The sequence below is a fragment of the Ochotona princeps genome, chromosome 1 (assembly GCF_030435755.1).
Source record: "Ochotona princeps isolate mOchPri1 chromosome 1, mOchPri1.hap1, whole genome shotgun sequence".
NCBI classification, from domain to species: Eukaryota; Metazoa; Chordata; class Mammalia; order Lagomorpha; family Ochotonidae; genus Ochotona; species Ochotona princeps.
The window spans coordinates 102,676,196-102,688,274 of record NC_080832.1 but is presented as its reverse complement, the minus strand read 5'-3'; the positions used below and the strand labels follow the sequence as shown (position 1 = coordinate 102,688,274).

Here is a 12,079-nt window from a genome sequence, read left to right as displayed (position 1 = left end):
ACCCTCAAACCTGTTGGCTGATTCAGCTTTTTCCCCCTTTTTTCTTATTCTCTTAAGCTTGAAAGAGTTAGACAAAGAGAGGGAAAGAGAGAGAGAGAGAGAGAGAGAGAGAGAGAATCTTCCATCCGCTGGTTCATTCCCTAAATAGTTGCAGTGGCCAGCGCTAATTTCATCTGAAGCTAGGAATCAGGAGTTTCCTCTGGGGTCTCCCATGTGGGTGCAGGGTCCCAAGGTTTTGGATCATCCTCTTCTGTGTTCTCAGGCCATTTTCTGGAAGCTGGATTAGAAGTGGAGTTTCTGGGACTCCAATTGGTGCCTGTATGGGATCCCAGCACTGCAGGTGGAGAATCAGTAGGCTATGCCACTGCACCAGACACCCTCCCTCTCGACCAGCATCTGCCTTTTGATCCTTCTCTTATGTTACAGTGAAGAGGTATCCTACCTGTCAATGTTGAGTCATTCTTTGTAAATCACATATCTTGTTTTTTTTTAAAGCCAGGGAAACCAGAAAGCAGAGATTTATGAGAGGAAAACGATTTTGGTAAAATAAAGAACAGCTCTAAGGCTGACTATCAGGAAGAACAGTCATGTATTTGATAGCAGAGGGGAAGTTGAAAAGGAATGTGGTAGTGAGACTTATTTCAACGTCTGTGGCATTTCCTTAGGAGTTACTGTGGCATCCAAGTACCCGTAGGTTCTGTCCATTTGTTACTCAACCTCATGTTAATATTGAGGTGTACAGACTGAGGTGGGACCCTTTCCTCAAATAGCATTTCGGTCTCACTCACATTTTCTGTGCCATTGTTTTTCAACTAGAATGATGTACCAGTATGTTAGAATGTCCAGCAATGGCTTGAAATGCTAACTATGGGTTAGCATTCATTAATCTACCAAAAAAAAATAAATAAATAAAAATCATCTTCCTCTTTAGAGCCTTTGGAAGGTGGGCGTTATTTGTATTTTCTACAAAAGAATTGTTTTTTTTCATCTGTTATTCTTAAGTCATCGGGATCATTTCTGTTGCTGTGGATGAGCAAGGCAGCCCAACAATAGGATAAGGCTTCCAACCAAGTGTAAGAATGGCTCACGTTGGCCCAGTGCGGTAGCCTAACAGCTAAAGTCATTGTCTTTAACTAGCTGGGATTCCATCTGGGCACCGGTTCTAATCCCGGTGATCACGCTTCCCATCCAGCTCCCTGCTTGTGGCCTGGGAAGACAGTCAAAGACAGCCCAAATCCTTGGGACCCTGCACCCACGTGGTAGACCCGGAGGAGATTATAGGCTCCTGACTTCGGGTTGGCGCAGCTCTGGCCGTTGCAGTCACTTGGGGAGTGAATCATCAGACAAAAGATTTCCTCTCTCTCCTCCTCTCTGTGTATCTGACTTTGCAATAGAACCATGACTGAGTTTGAACTGTACTACTGGAGCAGTGTGGAGGAATCCATCATGGGGGGAGGGGTTGGGGGAATCCCAGAGCCTACAAAACAGTGTCATAAAACAAAATAAGATAAAAATAAATAAATAAATAAATATTTTTTAAAAAATGTCTCACCTCACCTTCAGAGTATGAAGGATGGGACAGGACATATTGTAAATGGGAATTGGATTATTTTAACTTTAATCAGTTCTTTAGAAGCAAATGACAGTATGTAAGTTAACAGATAAAGTTGGAATACAAAAGATTTGTAAATGTTGGCTCTCTTTTCCAATTGTCTTAACTTTTTAAGCCTAATCTAAATCAAATAGCATTACTGCTTACTGATTGTGTTTTTATATTTCAGGGACACTGATTGCTTTTCTTCAACGTGTTCATTATGAAGCTATTAGTAATACTTGCGTTTTCTGGACTTATAACCGGTTGCAGGAGCAACTCTTCCTATACGATGCCGCCCAAATTACTGCTCGTGTCCTTTGATGGCTTTCGAGCTGACTACCTGCAGAACTACGAATTTCCTCATCTCCAAGATTTTATCAACGAAGGGGTCTTGGTGGAACATGTCAAAAATGTTTTTATCACAAAAACATTTCCAAACCACTATAGTATTGTAACAGGCCTGTATGAAGAAAGCCATGGAATTGTGGCTAATTCCATGTATGACGCTGACACAAAGAAACATTTCTCTGACTCAAATGACAAAGATCCTTTCTGGTGGAATCAGGCGATACCTATTTGGGTAACTAATCAACTTCAGGAGAACAGATCCAGTGCTGCTGCCATGTGGCCTGGAACTGATGTGCCCATTCACAATGTCACACCTTCTTATTTTATGAATTATAACTCTTCAGTGTCCTTTGAAGAGAGACTAAATAGCGTTACTATGTGGCTAAGCCATTCAGACCCACCAGTCACCTTTGCAACACTCTACTGGGAAGAACCAGATGCAAGTGGTCATAAATATGGACCTGAAGACAAAGAAAACATGCGCAAAGTGTTGAAGGAAATAGATAATCATATTGGTGCTCTAGTTCAAAAACTCAAGATGGAGGGATTATGGGAGCATCTTAATGTAATTATTACAAGTGATCATGGGATGGCCCAGTGTTCTCAGAAAAAACTGATAAACTTGGATCTTTGCATCGATCATTCAGACTACACTGTTGTAGATTTGACCCCAGTTGCTGCAATACTTCCCAAAATAAGTAAGTAAACTTCTAGCAAACTAAGCTTTGTTGTTTGAATGGGGCACTTGATTGAGGAGGGAGGATTGTATAAAAGAATGAAGTTCTGGCTGTTTGTGGTTTGGAGATTCAGAGTAGAATATGTGTGATGGATACAGGGACCCAATGTTTGAGCTCTCTTCTGCTGCTTCCCCACACATATTACCAGGGAGCTGGATCAGCAATGTAGCAGAACCAGAACTGTACCCCATGAGATGCCTGTGTTGCAAACAGAAGTTTAACCCACTGTGTCACAGTGCCAACTTGTTATTTCCAACTTTCTACAAAGTTTTAAGTATATACTTGTATTTTTCTCCTTTAATTTAAAGACTTCGAAGAATTGTCTTCTAGTTTAGGTTGAAGTAATTGTTTCTGTGCTTTTTCATGTTTCTTAATGGGAAAAGGGAAATTGTGTACATAAAAACTTCTCATTTTGCAGATCTATTTTTATTTATCTGCTTGAAAGGCAGAGTAAAGGAGAGGGAGTGGTCTTCCATCTGCTGGTTCATTTCCCAAGTGCCTGTAATAGCTTATGTGGGTGGCAGGGATGCAGGTACTTGGGCCTTCCTAAGTGCATTAACAGGAACTTAAATCAGGAATGGAGTAGCCTGGACTGAACCAGCATTTCAGTATGGGATTCAGGGTGACCCAACAGTCACTTAACCCGCTATACGAAAGTACCTGCTTCAACTTTACATTTTAATGAGCTATACCTTGCTTCTACTAAAGGCAAAATTAGTTGCTACTATTCACAGAAATGTGTAATTAGATTATGTTTACTTGGGAACCTAGGCAGGAAAATTGTCTTGTTTCTATAAAAGTGAACTAGGTTGGGGCTCGGCAGCGTGGCCTGGTGGCTAAGGTCCTCGCCTTGATCCCATATGGCTGCTGGTTCTAATCCCGGCAGCTCCACTTTCTCTCTATCTCTCCTCCTCTCAGTATATCTGACTTTGTAATAAAAATAAAATAAATCTTTAAAAAAAAAAAGTGAACTGGGACAATACACAAAGTGAAAAAGGGATGAGAATGTTTCAGAAGGGGCGTTTGTGTATCCCACTTATCAACATTGTCACATAGTTAATATTGCCTGTTTTTTTTAAAAAAGAATTAAAAATGGTTTACTGGGTGACATTCAGAATTTATTTTTAGTTGTTCTAGTTGGATTTGTTTCCTTATCAGCCAACTGTGACTTTTTTCCTTTTTGCTTTTCCTGTTGCTTCCAGATAGAACAGAGGCTTATAACAAACTGAAAAACTGTAGTACTAACATGAATGTTTATCTCAAAGAAGATATTCCTAGTAGATTTTATTACCAACGTAATGATCGAATTCAACCTATTATTTTGGTTGCTGATGAAGGCTGGACAATTGTGCTAAATACATCCTCATCAAAACGTAAGTATTTAGAGTATTTATTTTGCATATGAAATGAATTAAATGTCATGGTGCTGTTTTGTTAAGATGGTAGTTTTAATTTAGAGATGCTTGTTCTAATTTGTTGTTTTCAGCCAGATAGTTCCCAGGTCTTCATGTGTCAGGAATTTACAGTAGCTGTGTTTCACCTTTAGACTAAGATGGATAGCCTTAAGGGTGAAGGTGTCATTTACTCAGTTATCAGCACTGTAGTTACTATCAGTAAGTTTTGTGGTTGGTTCTCCTAATTTGTAGAAAGTAAAAGAGAAAATAAAACATTTGCGGTAACAAAAGTGAAAGTGGAGAGAAAATTCCTTTTTCTGTGTCAAAGAATTTTGTCTGAGGAACCCTAAGTCTTTCCCAAATGATGAAATAATTTACTATTTAGAACACAAGGCATGAGCCAGAAAGTGAATAAATAAAAAAGTTCCCATGTAGGTAACACAGATGGACCAGTCGTGATCCTGAGAAAACATATAGAAGCATGTTCCATTGTCTGCCTCTATTTTACATTGTTTGAATAGTTTGAAAAAAAAATTGATTTTGTAGCTTGCAAAGGGCAATCAAGCTGTTTTTATAAAGGGCCAGATGGTAAATATTTTAGGCTTTTTGGAGCATCCAGTTCTCTGATTCAGGCACTCAGCTGTTTTTTTTTTCTTTTTTTTTTTTGTAATGTGAATGCCGCTATGGGTGATCCATAAAGAAAGGGAGTATTGTGTTTCAGTGGAACTGTTTATAAACCAGGCAGAGGCCAGAATTGACCATACATTGTAGATTGCAGATCCCTCACCTGTAGCAATCCACAAGTATCAGGCAAGTAAAAACATTCCTAGGGTCTCCTCTTTTTGTCATTTTTGTGTACTTGTTGTTGAAACCTTGGGACATATAGGCAAGCGTGGAAAAATATGTCGGGGATATATCAGAGATTATTACATTTTTTCTTTGAGTCAGACTTTAGTGGAATTATAAGTTGGAGTCATCTGATTAGAGGTCATACTCAATATAAGAGCCTCTTCTGTAAGATCCTAATGTGGCCTTCCTGATGTGGAGGTGTGTGTTAGCACTCAGTAAATCAGTCGTATGTCATTCTGTTTCTTAGCACAAGAACGGTTCAGGTACATAGGACTGCTGCTTTGCTCCTTCCCCACTCACTGTCTTACGATATCTGCTTTCTGTCTAACACAGAAGCCTCTGTCTGGCCCACTCCTTTCTGTCCCTGCCAGTGTCCTCAGTGAGCTTTGTGCAGGCGGTACTGGGTGTCAAAGTAAGCGACGCTAAGGTTGAGAAGATAAGTTTCAGGTTGAGAAGTCAGAGGTCATGGCAGCTTGGGAGAAGGGGTGCATGTAGATGAAATGGGGGTCATGGCTGAGTTGAAGAAAACAGAGATTTAGAATTCTGGCTGCTGTTAGGTTTCAACAAGCTAGAATCTTAATGGATGAGAATTAGCCCCACAAGCACTTAGTATATTTACATTAGAAGCAAGTTAATTTGTAACTAGAAAGGCTGATATTCTTTACTAACATCATTTTGTTCTTTTTTCAGTAGGTGACCATGGTTATGATAATTCTTTACCGAGTATGCATCCGTTTCTAGCTGCCCACGGTCCTGCATTTCACAAAGGCCACAAGCATAGCACAATTGACATTGTGGATATTTATCCAATGATGTGTCACATCCTGGGAGTAAAGCCACGTCCCAATAATGGAACCCTTAGTCACACGAAGTGCTTGTTAGTTGACCAGTGGTGCATCAATCTCCCAGAAGCCATTGGGATTGTGATCGGTGCACTCTTGGTGTTAACGACTCTAACATGCCTCATGATAGTCATGCAGAATAGACTGTCGACGCCACAGCCGTTTTCCCGACTTCAGCTACAAGAAGACGATGACGACCCTTTAATTGAGTAACATGTGCTGGGGTGTGCTCAACATGTTTATTAATCATACAGCTAAGGATGCATCCATGTAATACTGTTGTAATCATGAAAAAACGCATTTTAGAAGACAACCTAGAATGAGCATGCTGAAATTAGTTTTCCTGGTAATTTGTTTTGGTACATTGGCTCGTACAACCCTGACCTTAGTAAAAGTGCAAAGAAATCATTATTTCTCTATGTAGGATTAGCTTTTGAGAAAAATATTCCCTATGTCTTTTTCTTTTGCAGTGAAGATACAATACAGCTTAGCATACCAAAATTGAGTAGGCATGCTTTTCTAATAAATTTATATATTTGTAAATGAAACAACAAAGATCTTTATGCAATTTGTGAATTTTGTGTATCAGGGAGGAAAAGTTTACTATATTTTTATATTTATCTTTAATTAGTTTGTATCCCAAGTAAGCCCTTTGATAAGGTATTTTCTGTGTGTTAGTAAAATCAGTCAGCTGGGAAGAAAAGATCTGAAATATGAAGAAATTATTTTAAACAAACAACAAATATGATGGGATGCAATGCCTGCACTGTCACCATTGTCTTTGTTAAGACTCTTACGCTAGTGAAATCTCAAAAGTTATGTTTTAAGAAATTATTACTATTAATGTTAGCAACCAGTTATTAGAGCTTATTCTTCATGTCTTTGTATATGCTGGTGTGTGAGTGTGTGTGTGTGTGTGTGTGTGTGTGTGTGTGTGTGTGTGTATACATGTTAGGATGATAGGTGACTACAGAAGCTGGTCGAAGGGGCCTGGATTGTGGCCAGGCTTCCACACTGCCCTGGCATATAGCTCTCGTGAAAGGTTTTGCATTTCATATTGTTTACTTTCTTCTCACAAGTTTTTAATAATTCATTGGTTTTTGTTCCCACTTTTAACCTTTTCTTGCTGTTCATTATAACATGAGAAGTCTAAGTGATATAAGAAAATTCATGACCTGAGTGCAGGTCTGATTATGACTGGATCCAAATGATGGTGAGATTTTAAAATATTTATCTTTGGGGCTTTATGCCTTACTTAGGGGACAGCAATTAAGGAACTCAAAATGACCTGTAACATTTTCTCATTTTTTATTCCATCCATGTATGTTAAGTGGCAGAATAACCTCAGTGCTGCTCTGCTTTTTTTGTGTCTAATATTTGGATCACAGGAATAATCACGCTGCTCACATCCTAACCATGCCTTTTCAGAGCCAATGATTTGTTGTGAAAGAACTGTCATCTTGATTTTACTAGGTTATACCTGTTTATAATCAAAATCAGGAAGAAGTGATGGTAGCAAGACTAGATTGTATCTATTGAGGGGAGGAATTGGATTTGAGAACCATTTGTCAGAATCTGAGGCAAGAAATTAATAGTGTGATATTTAAAGTTCTAACAAGCTAAAATAAACGTCAGTGCAGCTACAAATCTAACCTTGCAAATGCAATACATAGGCAGCACAGCTACGTGTTGGTTATGTATGATGGTAGAAGTGATGGCGGTGCCCTTCACAGGGCACAGACGCATCCTGTAGGGTCACTGCTACTTCCTGGGCTTGGTATTTGGTGTCTGTTGTGTCTGAAGGTTTTGAGGAGTATTTCCATAGCTGGCATAAATAATTCATAGTAACATTACATTTTTGATGAATTTTATTTTTGTTTGTTTTTCCTCACATCAAAGTTATTCTAAAGGTTACTAGTTTATCTAGATAAGATAGTAAAATGCCATTTCTGTTGGAATGTTTATTAAAGAATAGAACTCCATTTAAAGCTCTTTTCTTTCACATGCCGGGCATGTTTGAAGCATTTAAAATAGGTGCAGAATAGTTTGTACTTGTTGAGTGGAACTTTGTTCTTGCAGTGGTCCAAGTATCAGTGATTGCGTTAATGTGATAGTTTCCTGTGAGTTTCAGGAATGTGAATATGGCATCCAGTCTGTGAGTGGCTTTGATAGAGGATGAAATAGGAAGGGCTTTCTTGCCAGTAAATTTATCTGATCAGTAAGACTCAACTATTTGTCTTGTTTTTCATTCCATTCTCATAATATTTAATTTTAAATTAGGTAAATGTTTAGAAGTATGTGTTGGACAAGAATAATATTTATTTAATCAAAGAGAAGTATTTATATTATAATGAATTTTGTGTTGATTCATTTGTGTATTTATATAGAAAGTATCACTGTTAAAGCCAATGACTCCTGGAGAACACTGGCAAAAATCCTCGAATAAAATTAGTCTTGTAAAGTTTGGAGTGTATTTTTGTTAAATAATTGAGTAACATGCCTCTGTGTGTTTGAGTGGCAGGAAGTATTTGACCTTAGGAAACATTTCATTGTTTATGACAATAATATGCAAAAATAGAAGGAAAACTATCTGATGAGGAGTTTTTGGTTATTTCAAAACAAGTGCATTTATTTATAACATAGGAACAGTTGTACTATTGTTGTTCATCTATAAGGTCTTTTGGTAAACAATAATAAAAAAATGTTTCAGTGCACTGTGCTTTGGGCTTTGGATGATTCTGTTAGGCTTGTTGTGAGAATCTACAGAACAAGTTTCGGAACATTGAAGGACTAGAATGCCTTGACAGTGTTCTGGGTATTTTCTTCTGTCTTGCCCATCTCTTATAAGCTTTAAAAAAAATGTTTGTGTTTAATTTCTTTTATTTGTAGAATTTTACTTTATTGTTACTATATAAAATGATAAATGGAGGACAAAGGTAAGATATAAAAGTTGTATTTATTGTCACTTCTTAAAATGGTTTATTAATAACATGAATGTGCTTTAAAGAAATCCATATGTAGTGCCTTAAGTTAAAGTAAAATGTATTTTGGCTACATTGTTAGCATAATGATTTTGTGTATGATTCAAACATCTGTCTAAATAAAATTTACCAAAACATCCTTGTTATGATTATTAATTATAAATAGCAATATTATTAATGATTTTTAATTTTGTTACCTTCTTGTGAAATACATGTTTTGTGATGTCTTGTCATTACTTAATATTATTGCAGAATTCTTCAGAGGCATTCATTACAGTTTATTTAAGTAACTCATATATAGACTTATAATATTTACTCCAATTTAAAGCACTATGGAATACAATTCCATCATAAGAACATAGTTGGGAAGAAAGCCAAGGTAAATTTTGTGGAACTTTGAAAACTAAAACAGAAAAACAAAACAAAAACAACGAACTTAATGACCTACAGTAGAAGGGAATAAGTTTGAAAAAAATGATTACAGAACAGTAGTGATATGATGGAGTGTGGTTACAGTAGTTGAGTACATAGCCATAGATATTTTAATGACTTGGCCAAAGGCAAACAGATTAAGCAAAATTCCCTCTGGTGGAGCAGTGATTAATTATTTCCTGCTTTACACACAGGGATAACTGTTGTGCACCATGGAAAGCAAAGGAAAATAAAAAATAACTCTGGAAAAGAATTCTTTGAAATTAAACAAGTTACTTCTATGTACTCATGACTTGCCTCATGTGCTGAGATCCTCCTGTTCAGAATCAGTGAATGCCAGTTTTGCCTCTTTCCCCTGGCCCAGCTTCCTTAGTGCTTGGGTTGCATGTCATTACAGCCCCTTTCTTTGCACTCCCTGCCAGTACACACACTGCTTGACAGAGTATGTAAGGACTGAAATGATCTTTGTGTATGTTTGTGTATACCTCTGCACAGATGATTTTAAGAGTAGAACCTAGTGGTCCTCTACCTCATATTAACTCATGTCCCATGATCAAAACTACCAGAAAGTCAAAAGCAGAGTCTGTGCCCAAAGAGCAAGCCAAACTTCTGGCAGGCCCGGTGTTCCACATGTCCTGTGTCTTTGAAATTTGGTTTCCGTCTTCAGTAAACTGAACTTTGTGAGCTCCTTCATTGAAAGCTCCAGGATGGTGGTTTGTAGATGTGTGCACATCTCCAGTCCAGACCTCCCTCTTGTGTTACAAATCTGAATTACACATTGCCTAATAAACATTCTTTTCATAACTGCTGTGCTTAACCACACTTTCGGAACCAGGTGCTGAAAAAGGTTCAATAGAAATCATATGCAGACACACACAAAGGGGTTTCTATCAGACAGCAATAAATGATCCTCTGCAGAGAGTGAATATATGTGTATGCGTGTGTGTGTGTGAATGTGTTTCATCCTGCATATTTCTGTGAAGACTGTCCCTCCCCCCACCTTTTTGGTTTGTTTTGTTTTTGATTCTAACAAAACTTGTAGGAATTCTTTTCCTATTAATGGCAGACTGTAATTCAAGCGAACCCGCTTTCTGAGGACTGGAAAATCTAGAAAAATATAACAGCTTTGTGCCCAGGCATGGAGAAAATCCTGGAAAAGTGAAGAATGAGGGGCTAAGATTCAGGAGAAGGAAGAAATATAAATGTGAGCCCCAAATGCCATCTGAATTTGTTTTTTTAAGATTTATTATTATTGGAAAGCCGGATATACAGACAGGAGGAGAGACAGAGAAGAAGATCTTCCATCCGATGATTCACTCCCCAAGTGAGCCGCAACGGGCCAGTGCATGCCGATCCGAAGCCAGGAACCTGGAACCTCTTCCGGGTCTCCCACGCGGGTGCAGTGTCCCAATTCTCTGGGCCGTCCTCAACTGCTTTCCCAGGCCACAAGCAGGGAGCTGGATGGGAAGTGGAGCTGCCGGGATTAGAACCGGCACGCATATGGGATCCCGCGGCTTTCAAGGCGAGGACTTTAGCTGCTAGGCCACGCCACCGGGCCCGAAAATATTTTTAATCATATATATTTTAAGAGTCAGTGGTGAAAAACAAAATGTCATAGAGAAAACACGGGAAACATAATTTCATTCTTTCAATTGTGTCGGCAACAATTTCTCTTCTCCATAGAGATTAGGCTTCTTACAATTAGGAATTCTATTCTCAAGAAACTTATATTAATTCATGACTGGTGATTAAAAACACTGAGTAGAAAAAACACAGCAACCTAGTTTATAAGAACAGAGAATAATCTGAGAATGGTTATGGCATTTTAAGCAGATTTACATATTAGATATACGTAGTCCAGTGATGGAGCCTTTTTCCAAATAGTAAATACACCAGTTAGATGCCCATGTGACACAACAGAGTGCTGAGGCTGTATTCTTTTTTTTTTTTTTTTTTACTAGTTTAATGTTACATTTTTATATGCACTGGCATTCCCCCCACTCCTCCCCTAACCCTCCCCCAAGGTTGGATTGCTCCACTTTATTGCATTACCATAGTTCAAATTCAGTTGAGATTCTTTCATTGGAGGTATTTACCAAACATACAGTCCAGCATCTTATTGTCCTGGTAAGTTCAATAGTTTCTTGGTGACACCATCTCTGGTCTGAAGGTAGAGCTGGCAGAGTATCATCCCAATCAATTAAAAGCCCCGACATAATATTTCCAACCATTTACAACATTATGACATTAATTGACATGGTATTGATTAACCAGTATGTTAATAGGAAAATGCAGGTTCTCAAACACAACCTGTGACTTCTTCATAGACATTTCCATTTTGGTTTCTATTCAACTGGGTTCTATACACCTTAAAATGGCTATAGATTGCCATTCAGCTGTCTCATGTCTATTTTAGTTTTAGTATTTAGCAGTTTATAGCATTGAAGCATGGTTTCTCTGAACCTGGCCGTTTTTTGGGTCATCTAACTCTATAACAAGACATATGTCAACAGTTTAGGTGAACAGTTATAGGAGGGGTATGCAGAGAAATCTTCAATACCCCAGTGAGGAGTGACTAATCTTTGTGTCCCACCCAGTGAGTTATAAGTGCATCCCCGCTGACCATTTCCTGTCTCTTTCTAAGCTTTCCTTGTTATTCTCTATCTATTCTAGTTTGTTTGTTTTGAGGGGTTTCTGGAGCGATCCTGATGGTCATTGCAAGAAAGGGTGTGGACCCAAAGTTCGAAGCAGGCAAGGACCAGAGAAAGCTCCTCTCCCTAGTCCTGAAGGAAGTTTATTGTTCTTCTGTTTCTGCGGACCGCTCAGGGATCCTGGTTGTCATTCCGATGACCTTGGATCCTGTGAGGGAGGATTTGGGCTTCCTCCATCCCATGTGGTAGAT

General features: G+C 38.4%; 1 protein-coding gene across 1 annotated transcript; it reads left to right on the top strand.

Annotated features, from left to right (window-relative positions):
- Window positions 1-1,760: 1,760 nt before the first annotated feature.
- On the top strand, window positions 1,761-8,882 carry ENPP4 (ectonucleotide pyrophosphatase/phosphodiesterase 4). Its single transcript, XM_004590417.4, has 3 exons — window positions 1,761-2,640; window positions 3,882-4,052; window positions 5,613-8,882. Exons 1-3 carry the CDS (start codon window positions 1,815-1,817, stop codon window positions 5,975-5,977), a joined length of 1,362 nt encoding a protein of 453 aa, XP_004590474.1. The 5' UTR covers window positions 1,761-1,814; the 3' UTR covers window positions 5,978-8,882.
- The last annotated feature ends 3,197 nt before the right edge of the window (window positions 8,883-12,079 follow it).

Excerpts from the sequence above, each read along its gene's own strand:
- ENPP4 (XM_004590417.4), top strand. The coding sequence starts at position 1,815 with ATGAAGCTATTAGTAATACTTGCGTTTTCTGGACTTATAACCGGTTGC. Across the intron at positions 2,641-3,881 it reads TGCAATACTTCCCAAAATAA|ATAGAACAGAGGCTTATAAC; the intron begins GTAAGTAAACTT and ends TGTTGCTTCCAG. Across the intron at positions 4,053-5,612 it reads AAATACATCCTCATCAAAAC|TAGGTGACCATGGTTATGAT; the intron begins GTAAGTATTTAG and ends TTCTTTTTTCAG.